Raw genomic sequence first — 12209 nt, 5'->3', positions numbered from 1 at the left:
ATAATGTCAGCGCAGCTGACTACGGCAGCTGGTTCAGTCCAAAAATTATCAGTAGCCTACTTTTGCAGTTGGTTCTCTTCGAGGTCGGATCACGTTCTCACCACAAACAGACCGCTCCAAAGAGGGAAACAAACTCTAGTACGATTCAACCAATATAAATGAGGCAGGTGTGAAAGCACCCTAAGTCTTGTTTCACATTAGTGTCTGCCGCAGCGCACACACACACACACACACACACACACACCAACAGCTCTGGTCTAGACTAGAGACACAAGATCGCAAAGGGGATCATATGTGCAAGTCGGTGCAGACAACAAACCCATTTAAAGACCCATTTAAAGCTACACTGTGTGATATTTCCCCCCATCTAGCGGTGTAAAGGTATATGACAATCCAGGGAATAATAGTTTCTGTTCCTCTCAATTCCGATTTCGTTTTAACTCCTTCGGTGGCCGATTTATTCCAGGTTTAACATGGCTTCCAGTTTGACCTCATCAATGAGTGCCAAAGAGTGTTAAAATGCGAAAAGTGAAGCTTGTATTTATGGATATGTCCCTCTTTGGCTAATGTACTGTCAAGATGGAGGGGCAACATGGCGACCAGCATTCGAACCCCTCACCCGTATGTATTTTCAATGGCATATTATAAACTTACGAGAATACTTAATTACTTGAAAGAAGTAAATATACATTAATGAGCACATATATTTATGAAAAACTAAGTGTTTTTAGCTAAGAATAAACTAAAAAAGTTACACAGTGTAGCTTTAAATGACGTCATAAAACATGACGTCAGCACATTGAATAATGCTGCGTGTTTCAAGGCACTTCAGTGGGCCTTTAAAGTTCTGATAATGTTCCTTGTCTGCTGGGTTTATTGTGTAAAGTGTCATTATATGTTTAAATGTTTTATCCGTGAGCATTCGTACCTAAAATGCCCATCAAACTGACATCTTTTGGCTGTTGGCGAACAGCAGGCCACAGAAACGCTTCACCATTTTTCTTGTGAAGAAGAATAACAACGCGTATGTTCCCCAAGGTAATGTCCACTTCATTGCTCCGTAAAATCAGGGACACGCTGTTGAAATAGAGAAACTGATGCATTAATTCTGATTCACTATAACACACATATAGTAAAACATGTATAGTTTGAGTAGTTTATACCCCTCTGTATTGTGTTGAGTAGGTGCCTGGTCCCACAAAAACTCAACATTATTCTGGACATCTCGGTATCTGATAGATCTTGTGTTTATTGTCAGATGAAGGTTTGTTTTGAAATGAAAAACAATTTTCTTGAATCCTTTTCGTCTAGTCGTGGATTCTCCATTCATAGAGAACTCTAAGGCACACAGAAAGCAGCACAGTCTACAACACATTCAATAAATGATGACTTTCTAAAGGATGTGCACGTATAGTAAGTGTGTAATAGTTACCTGAAGCAGAATCCTGTAGCAGTTTGAGTTTTTGAGGAACAGGAACGTCAAAACAAAGTGGCTTAGACTGACCAGCAGCGGGCAGCAGGAACCGATTGCTACTAACAGTTGGAACTAAGAGAAGACATAACCAAATGCTGTATCATAATTCATTTATACAATTGTCTTACAATAATAAGTATGTTTGAGAGATCTTTATGTACCTGGCATAGTAGGAGGAACAGTGTCACTCTTCCATGGTAATATGGGCATTCGACCGACGGGTCTTTCTAAAAAAAAAAAAAAAATGTTTAAAAGTGCAACTGATCAGATTAGATGTACTTGACATAAGGCAGAATCAAAACTACAGCGTATTCATACATACCATAACTATGGAGCAGCATGTCACCTGAATTTAAAAAAGTTTTTCAGCTTTTGAAGTCAGTGTATTAACAATTTACTGACCAAAGCACTCAATGAAATCAATAAATAACGAAAAAGGTTTTGAAATTATAAAATAGAAAAATAATTAAATGAATCAGCAATTAATTTGGTCCAAATAATTTCTCAAATATGTATCAAATAATAATAAAAACAATTACTAATAAATCATTTGATAATAATTACATAATTACTTCAAACATGCTACATTTAAATAATTTTCTTTTCATGATTCAAATGTATTTTGATCTAACATTCTGATTGTTGCTTTCATTTTACCCTCTGGTGCTCCTCGTTTAGGGGTTACATTGGTTGTCTTCCCGGTCATAAGTGACCGGACACCTAAAAATTAAACTTCCTCCACCCCAGTTAAACCAATGCAATTTATTTTTCTTCAATAATATTTTTTTCTTTTTAATTTTGTATTTTGAGATGATTTGATGGTATTTTTTTAATATTTATGCAATAATTATTGTCTATTTTTGCCATTTAAAATTATAAAATATATATTTTTTAAAAACATTTTATTTAATTTTTTTTTAATTGCAGTATTTTAGGTTAAAATAGAGACTAGGCCCTCAAAAAAAAAATTGAAGACAGATTAGCGCCCTCTTTTGGAATTATTTAAGAAATTATGCAACCATGGGTGTAATCCACTAGAGGTCTCTATGGAGGGGCTTGTGAATTCACTTTTCAACACATTTAATATTTTTTTTAGCTGGATTCGAATAAATATATAAAAATAATCAAATACTATTTTTATATTATTACTTTTTTTTTAGAAATGGTGATTTTTTTTCTGTGAATTTGTGTTTTTGCAGATTTCCCATTCATTTCCTATGGCAAGTGGGAGTATTTTTTTTACAACCACTTATCATGCTCGAATCATGCCCTCAATTTTTGTGTGTGTTTACATGCCTAATGTTAGAAAAGTCACCAAGTTTCATGTCATTCTGACGAAGATGTGATTTTTAATAATTCAAAATGTGGTTCATAGGTTCAGTTTTTCATGGGTGTGTGTGTGTATAAGTGTGCGTGTGTGCGTGTGTGTGAGTGGATGTGTCAATATCACACTCCTGATGTTTTAGAGTGTCATCCCTATACTGCTGTGTACTTTTTTTCAGCATTTTGGCCGATTTGTAGATTGTACACACAAATATCCTGCAAATATTTGTGTTTTTGCAGATTTCCCATTCATTTCCTATGGGGGTCATTTTTGACCGAAGAGCACAAGTGGAAGTAATTTTTTTATGACCACTTAGCATGCCCGAATAATGCCCTAATTTTTTGTGTGTGTTTACATACCTAATGCTAGAAAAGTCACCAAGTTTTATAATTTTCAGATGAAGCTGTGATTTTTTAAAATTCTAAATGTGGTTCATAGGTTAAATTTTTCATAGGTGTGTGTGTGTATAAGTGTGCGTGTGTGTGCGTGTGTGTGAGTGGATGTGTCAGTATCACACTCTTGATGTTTTAGAGTGTCACCCCTTTACTGCTGTGTACTTTTTTTCAGCATTGTGGCCGATTTGTAGATTGTACACACAAATATTCAGAGAATTTTTGTATTTTTGCCGATTTCCCATTCATTTCCTATGGTCGGTCATTTATGACCGAAGACAATGAACGTTACTTTTTTTTTAATGATCAATTAGCATGCTCGAATCATGACCCCAATTTTTTTGTGTGTTTACATACCTAATGCTAAAAAAGTCACCAAGTTTCATACCATTCTGATGAAGCTGGGATTTTTAAAATTTTAAAACAGAAAAATTTTCGGTCAGAAATGACCGAAGAGCACCAGAGGATTAAAGGGATAGTGAAAATAATGAGTATGTTTAAGAGATCTTTATGTACCTGAAATAGTAGGAAGAAGAAGGTCATGATGCCGTGGAAATGTGGGCATTTGAATGACGGCACTTTCTAAAAAAAAAAAAAGTTCAACTGATCAGATTAGATGTACTTGACACAAGGCAGAATCAAAACTACAGCGTATTCATACATACCAGAACGATAGAGCAGCATGTCACTTGAATCTAAAAAAAGGTGTTTTTTATTTATTTATTTTGAAGTCAGTTTATTAAGAATTTACTGACCAAAGCACTCAACGAAATCAATAAATAATGAAAAAAGTTTTGAAATTATTAAATAGAAAATTGAAGTACCAGTTGCAGTACCAGTTTTGGCCATAATCTTACATACACTTCCTTTAAATATGTAACAAATAATAATAATAATAAAAATGAATAAGAAACAAAGTCGCTTTGGATAAAAGCGTCTGCCACGTATATATATATATATATTGTATATATATATATATATATATATATATATATATATATATATATATATATATAATATATATATTATACACAATTACTAATAAAACATTTAATAATAATTACACAAAACATAGGACAAATTTAAATAATTTTCTTTCCATGACTAAAATGTATTTTGATCAAACATTCTGAATGTTGCTTTTAATACTGAAGAGAGAGTGAAAATGAAAACCGAGCCATCACTCTGGTGTTGTTCTAATACAATATTATGCTGTTCTTTCTTTTGCGGACCACAAAGGGAGATTTTGATTTCTCACAAATAGTGTGTTTTTCTGCGTTCTGAGTTGAACTGCGACAACAACATGAGTGACAAACGCCCAAGGTCAGGATCTTAGTTAAATAATACATTACATTTCCATTTGTTTCTCCTCAAACCCTTTCACGCAGCCACAGAACACATGGAATATACAGTCGCATAGGATTATTATATGATATCTTTGTGTCTTTTTTAAAAAGTTTGATGCTGGTAGCTTTTCATTGCCATTATATGGATGAGCATGAGTGGGAGAATTTTTTTTTTTTAATTATTTATAAAAAAAATTAAGAAAGAAGGGCATACAGCATTAGAACAACATTAGGGTCAGGGTGAACTAAGGTTAACCTCTAAGAGGCTTAATTTCTGAATCACACCTAATGCCTTATTTTATTTATTTTTATTTCCTTCTCTACACTTGTTGTACACAAGTGGATTTACTCATGATTTTGCATTTAAAGGTGCCCTAGAATGAAAAATTGAATTAACCTTGCCATAGTGAAATAATGAGAGTTCAGTACATGGACATCACATACTGTGAGTCTCAAACACCATTGCCTCCTCCTTCTTATGTAAATCTTGTGCATCAAAAACACCACGGAAAAATAAGTGCTTCTCAACATAAGGCCAACCGTGACGCAAGCGTTGGGGATCATTTATATGCACGCCCCCAACATTTGCATCTGTCCAAACATGTTCATTGTCAGGCGGAACTGACGGAGCCGAATCATTGAGACTGCAGGTAAAGACACTCGAAGATAGCAAAAACGGCAGCTTTCATGACACACATCATGTTCAGGCTGTGCAGGAGATGTGAGGACTTTTCTTGTCAACATGGTTGAGGTTTATTATCGGATAACACAACAATTTATTTCAAAATCGTTCGTTTGTTCAGCCCATTTCAAGCAAGCTTCACTCAGCATCTTAAACTATACTCCTGCAAGCAGTCAGTAGTGATTTATCTACTTATTGACTGTTTAAACAATTTCTGATTAAATTGAAAGTTTCTTAGAGAGACAGCATTATCTAGATGACGCAAGATGCTAGTATAGAAACAACAGGAAACTCCAAGTACCATACAAAAATAAATAGTGTGTCTAATGACAAAGGGTAATATTATTTTTGTAAATCGTTTCGTAAAAATATAAGTTAATATTTATATTTTTGAGAACTGAAGTAGGCCTATGATGTTTTTGCATGCTTGTATTTCCGAGTACATCACAGTCACTGCGTTACCTTAGCCTACATTGTGACTAACGTTATATAAACATGCAATATCGTTGACGAAAAAAAGACAAGTCTAAAATGTAGACTGAATGACACACTTTAAGCAGAACATCTCAAATGGAGATTGATAAAATGCAGCTTACTTGTTTATTTGTGTTTTCAGATCATCCGCGCGAGAGAGAGCTTGTGTGCATATGGTTGCCAGATTGGACATGTTTAGGTAAAACACCGGATAGTATACGTGTTATTTCCACAGAAAAGCTCTGTTTGGGGGATTTAAATTACTGAAATCTGGCAACGTGCGGATCTTTCTCATCTTTCTCGCGCGCTGATGATCTGAAAACACCAATAAACAAGTAAGCTACATTTTATCAATCTCCATTTTAGATGTTCTGCTTAAAGTGTCATTCGGTCGGTCTGTGTTCTGTCAGGACGGTCAGGACTCACGAGCCGCTTCACTGAACTGCTGTGAGCTGTGAGCTGCTGAAATAAGCCAATCAGAGCAGAGCTCAATATTAATATTCATGACTCTTCCAAATAAGGCAAAAAACAGAGCATTACATCCTAGGGACAATTTATTGGGTTGTAAATGGATCTGTAAAACTGTATCTGGACAATTTTTTGCACTTAAATAAGCCACATACCCTCTATGTAGATATCACAGAACAATTTAACATATTGTTTCAACTCATTCTAGGGCACCTTTAATAAATCAAATTTGCAGTAGTTATTTGTAAAAGAAAAACAGCATACAATGAATCTCTAGATCAGGAACAGGTTGACTGTGCATAATGTTCAGACCAAAATAACTAGGCTCACCGAGATGATCAGACTGATCAGACAGACCGGGAGGACCAGGAGGACCAGGTAGAGCAGGCAGAACGGGCAGAACGGGATGACTGTAACTGAACTTGTGCAGACTAAATCCTGATGCTGGGGTATAAAACAAGTGGGACAAATATATATTTAAAGGCAGATGCAGTATATGGAATTTTGCATATTAAACTTTTTTTTTTTTGATCTTTACTTTTTAATCAATATCATAACTAAATCTTCCTGTGAAAGCAACAGACTTCTCTCTGGTGACGTACGACTTTGTTCAAACAATGGTATAGAATGTGCTTCATCTCAAAATCTTGTTTACTTTTTGATAAGCCGTTTTATTCAGATGTGCATCATAATATAAAAGAAAATATCTATCAGTTCTTTCAATTCATTGTAACTAAATTCTCTGCAATGGTTTGATTAAATTAACTTTTAGTCTAAAAAAAGATTTTTGAATATTCTAAAACAAAGCAACGGTATGACAATAAAGGATATTTAAGATTCTGCACTCTTTTTGTCAAAAGGAAATGTACTGAAGTTTATATCGCCAATAGCGCACCAGGTGGATAAGCCGGTTTGTGATTGGTTGCCACAAAATTGTAACAGAAGCAGGATAGAAAAATTGTACAGGTTTCCAGCCTGAGCTGCAGGGTGAAAATAAAATCGCGGGCGGATCGGGCTGGGTTTACCCAGTCTAGAGTAAAAGGGTTCTCGGGTATAAATCTACAGCTATGGTGCATGCAGGTGATTTTAAATTGATATGTCGAAATACAATTGCACACTTAGGCCCAGCCCACACGGACACGGGTATTTTTATGACCGGAGTTTTTCCTCCTGCTTTTAGAAAAAAAATCCCGTCCACCCATGCTCGGTTTTAAAGAAATCTCCGTCTACATGAAAACGCAAAAACCCGCTATCAAGCGCTGTCAAGAACATGCCACACCAGCAGCGGCGATATCACCCTAATCGTAAAGGCATGTTGGCCAATCAGAAGCGTAGAATTTCCTTCTGACGCCTCTGTTCCACAATGTAATAATATACCTGAGCATGTATCTGTGTACATGATACAAGCAGCCCTGTTAGCACAGTTACTATCAGCAATATGTGGGGTACGTCCACCATTGCACCGAATCGTCAACCATAGGGTCGTCAACAAAGCAGTCAGCGGCAAACAATCTGACTTCAAACACAGCGGATAGCGGCGCACACTCTGACGTCGCAAGGCAAAAACGCCGGTTTTACTGTCCACACGACAACGCTGCAACCGGCGTTTCTAAAAATCCTCACCCTGGCAGGGGTTTTCAAAAATGTTCGGTTTCAGTGACCTGATACTGCGTTTCCGTGTAGACAAATGGCCATACCGTGTAAAAAAAGTCACGGTTATAAAAATACCCGTGTTCGCGTGGACAAGGCCTTAAAACTGATGGTAGTGTTTAAATATTTATAAGACTGGCAAATCTTTACCGCACTCTGAGAGCCCCCAATGGTCGGAAGCATTTCAGTTGTGCTGTGGCGTTTTCATTGTGTTGTTGTTTTTTCATTGTGCTGTGGCTTTATTTCGTTGTGTTGTGTTTTTTTTGTATTGTGGCTTTATTTCACTGTGTTGTGGCTTTTTTTTTATTATCGTGGCTTGTTTCCGATGTGTTGTGGCTTGATTCCGATGTGTTGTGGCTTCATTTCGTTGTTTTGTGGGTTTTTCCATTGTGTTGTGGCTTGTTTCCCTTATGTTGTGGCTTTATTTCGTTGTGTTGTGGTTTTTCATTGTATTGTGGCTTTATTTCACTGTGTTGTGGCTTTTTTTTGTGTGGCTTGTTTCCGATGTGTTGTGGCTTGATTCCGTTGTGTTGTGAACTTACGCGTTTTTTAAATTTCATTGTGTTGTGCATTTCTGGGCAACTTTATGTTTGGGACTTGATGGCAAATTTAAATTTGTTTCAGGGAGTGAATCACAGTGTAAAGCATGCCATTTCCTGTTGCCCACAGGTGGCACTATGACTGTAACTGAATATTGGCGTGTAGATGTGTTCAGGCCAGGACTCTAATAAAACATGTGATGTTTGGGGCAGTTCAGATCATGTATGCCCGAGTTATAACAACTTCCTGTTTCATGGCGAAACGTCAAAATTTGTCAGGCTGTCACAGACACACCCTTCAGCGAAAACTCAAGATCTTCACAATTTAACATCGCAAAGGCCTTTGGATTAGATTGACCAAATATAATGTTGATCTGATTAAATCTCTAGGAGGAGTTTGTTCAAGTACAACATCTGGAAATGGCAAAAACTGCAAACATTTTGAAGAGAAAACTCAAAATATCTTACTTCCTGTTGGGTTTTCATATTTTGCACCCGGGGATTTTTTTGTAGGTATTGGCCTGTTAAACGTGGGTACCGAACTTCATACATGTATGTGAAACGTAGCCTGAATGCCGGTTAATTAAAATATTGTGGGTGGCGCTATTGAGCCATTTTGCCACACCTAATTCTGAAACCCATATCAGATGTAAATTTTCACTACTTCTGAGGTGTGCGCGAATTTTCATGAGATTTTCAGCAGGTTTAAGTCCTCAAATTCATTTTGGAGAAGAACAATAATAGACAGAGCAATTACACCATCGGCGCTTGAGACCTAAATATTTAAAAAATAATAATAATATACTCTATAAAACATACTATAAAACATTTCATAATAATTACTTTCACAAAATGTATGCTACATTTAAATAATTTTCTTTTCATGATTAAAATGTATTTCCAAATGTTGCTTTTAATATTGAAGGGATAGTGAAAATGAAAATTAAGACATAATCTACTCACCCTGGTGTTGTTCTAATGTTCTAATGGCTCAGACCACAAATGGAGTATTTTTTATAAAAATGTCATTCTGGCGCTTGTCCGTATAATGGCAGTGAATAGAAACCAGCATCAAGCTTTTTAAATAAGACGCAAAAGTATCACAAAGGTTCCCATGTGACACGTGTTGTATATTGTATATTAAGTATTCTGGGGAATACGACAGGGTTTGGTGAAAAACGAACCGTAATTTAATATATTACTTAATGAAAATCCTGATCTTCATTGGTCTTCTGTACTCGACTATGAAACTCCATTAGTGCCACAAGTTCACTCCAACTCACACAGGAAAAACACACAAGTTTTGAGAAATCAAGATTAACAGAAAACGACATGAAATACAGCGCCTTGAAACGGTTGAGTTGAATCTCCGGACAGGAACTGAGAGTTTGTCTGATGACAGTCAGAATGACAGTTTATAGATCTGAATGTGATATCTCCTTGTTGTGAAGAACAAGGAACATATTAGATTGTATATAATGTAGAGTTTGTATTAATCTGGATTTCTCAGAAACGTGTTTTTTTATGGGTGAGTCAGAGTGAACGGCTGCGCTAACACAGAAGACCAACGGCCAAAGGAATTTAAATAATTCATTACATTTATTAATTTTTTTTACCAAACCCTATCACGTAGTCCCAGAACACATGTAATGTACAGTCTGTATGCCCAGAAAGAAGGGCATACAGCATTATAACAACATTAGGCTGAGACAAATTTTGTTATAGAAAATATTTTTTATTTAAGAGTGAACTATCTCTTTAAGAGGCTTTATTTCTGAATCACACCTAAAGCCTTATTTTATTTATTCTCATTTCATTCTGTACACTTTTTCATGTGAATTTCCTCTTTTGCGTTTAATAAATTAAATTTTTATTAATTATTAATTTATTTATTAATAACAATAATTATTTGTAAATTAAAAACAACAACAACAAAAAACCACAGTAGCTAATGTTTCTTGAGAAGGAAAAGGAGTCTTTGTCAACTTTTAGAAGAAAAAAGGTATACCATAGATACCTGAATGAGGGTCAGGTTGAACAGCTCTATTAAGCAGAACAGGGTGACGTTGCGGACCATGTCTAGTATTTTGACGTGTTCCGGCCTGACCAATCCGACCGGCTTGACCGGGTTGACCGCGTTGAGGGGGACGGGAATAACTATATCCTGATCCTGGGATATAAAACAAATGTGAGGAAATATATATATTTAAAAGAATTTGCAATATTTTGGATTTTCTAAATGCATGTTATGAAACATGGTGAGACTTTTTTTTTTTTTTTTTTTGACCTCAGTTTTTAATGAAAATATAATAACTGGATCTTCCTGCAATAGTGAAATACTTCTCTCTGGTGTTGTATGCACGACTTTGTGTTGATGGTATAGTGTGTTTCCTCTCAAAATCATATTTTATTTTTGATAAGCCGTTTTACTCAGATGTGCATTACAATATAATAGAAAATATCTATCAGTACTTCTGTTATTTTGAGTAAATGAACTGTCAATTCACCATGTTATACATGCAATGAATTCCGAGAGGAAGGATAGAAACCCATAACTGATTAAAAAGGAAGAGAAAAGTGTTATTCACAGTATACAGTGGGCAGCAATTCCAATACCATAATTGTTAAAATCTGTGATTTTCTTTTATTTAAACCTGGAAACAAAGTTTAGATTTTTGAATATTCTAAACCAAAGCAATGTTATGATACAAATGAAAAAGAAATATTTAAGATTCTGCACTTATTTCTGACAAAAAGGAAACGTACTGAAGTTCATGTCAATTTAAGATTTTACTCAAATTATTATGCTGATAAAATATTTTGTAATGAAATACGTACTCTATTAGCCTGGATGCCAGCCGAACTTAGCCCCGCCCACAAAATATTTAGGTTTCGCTACACATTAGGCTCCGCAGAGGAGTAATTATCTCCGAACAGAAACAGTTCGGACCAATGAAATCATCAGGGCGGGCTTTAGACGATGACGGACAGATGATCAACAGTAATGTAATCACGTCATCAAAGGGGCTTGGATTATATTTGTTCAAATCTTAAATGGAGAGCTTGTTTGTATCTGCATTCACCTTCACAATTTCTCTCAAAAATTGAACACCGGCAAAGATCGTTTATTTCAGCGTGCATGCAGACAGGGTTACCAAGTTTTTACAACAAAACCCACCAACTACTAGCCCAAAACAATAGCTTCATACCGTACAGAGGATGCACAAATAAAAGATTTTTTAACCAACAATGCAGTTGATGCAAAGCTTGATTAATACATTTGTGCATAACTTATCGTATTCCTGCTGTCCCTGTGTTTTTGCTTGCTATTTTGTTAAAGGTCAAATGTTTGCACACGTTCATTAACAAGGTTTGCAAGATACTATAACCTCTCCGTTCTCACCTGCTGGTCTGCCATGCTCTCCTCTCTCTCCTCTCTCTCCTCTCTCTTCGGGTTTGTCGGCAACTTCCACTTCATCTTCCTGAGGCTTCGTGACGACCATAGAGGTGAGGGACGTGACAAACTGGTATTTCAGGGAGAGTTTGAGAGCTTCTTTCTTTTCATCCTCTTTCTCTTGTCCTTTAAGAATCACCCTGGGACAGAAAGATGTCTTCAATGTCCAACTTAAAATGCAGAATGTCATATCACTCATAAACTTACTGCCTTTCCAGAAGTTGCTTCACTGTAAGGTAGGCCCACAGTCTCTGCATGAAATCTTCATTCTCAGGTGGGACGTCACTGGGGTCTGTTGTCATTACAGTTTCTTGATACGTCACATTATTACCTTTCTGCTCAGAAATAATAACAATATGAGCATTTTCATAAGGAATGTTGTCATTACCACTTTCACCAATAACTT

At 35.9% G+C, this 12209-nt stretch overlaps 1 protein-coding gene across 11 annotated transcripts in view; it reads right to left on the bottom strand.

Annotated features, from left to right (window-relative positions):
• Positions 1–12209, bottom strand: part of LOC137058698 (inter-alpha-trypsin inhibitor heavy chain H3-like) — a 38331-nt gene that overhangs the window by 22428 nt on the left and 3694 nt on the right. Inside the window, exons 12-22 of one of the 11 annotated variants that reach the window (XM_067432063.1) lie at positions 12011–12138; positions 11753–11943; positions 10367–10519; positions 6491–6604; positions 3856–3885; positions 3707–3772; positions 1797–1820; positions 1636–1701; positions 1433–1546; positions 1164–1338; positions 929–1077 (exon numbers count right to left, since the gene is read on the bottom strand). The exons of 1 other annotated variant lie outside the window; for it this stretch is intronic. In XM_067432063.1, coding sequence (XP_067288164.1) covers positions 929–1077; positions 1164–1338; positions 1433–1546; positions 1636–1701; positions 1797–1820; positions 3707–3772; positions 3856–3885; positions 6491–6604; positions 10367–10519; positions 11753–11943; positions 12011–12138 — 1210 coding nt within the window. The remainder of the gene's footprint in view (positions 1–928; positions 1078–1163; positions 1339–1432; positions 1547–1635; positions 1702–1796; positions 1821–3706; positions 3773–3855; positions 3886–6490; positions 6605–10366; positions 10520–11752; positions 11944–12010; positions 12139–12209) is intronic. 9 more of the 11 variants (XM_067432064.1, XM_067432065.1, XM_067432067.1 and 6 more) reach the window with 9 other exon arrangements.

The sequence above is a fragment of the Pseudorasbora parva genome, chromosome 22 (genome assembly GCF_024679245.1).
Source record: "Pseudorasbora parva isolate DD20220531a chromosome 22, ASM2467924v1, whole genome shotgun sequence".
In the NCBI taxonomy this organism is placed as follows: domain Eukaryota; kingdom Metazoa; phylum Chordata; class Actinopteri; order Cypriniformes; family Gobionidae; genus Pseudorasbora; species Pseudorasbora parva.
The sequence above is the reverse complement of the archived record's forward strand: the minus strand, read 5'-3'. Positions and strand labels throughout refer to the sequence as shown.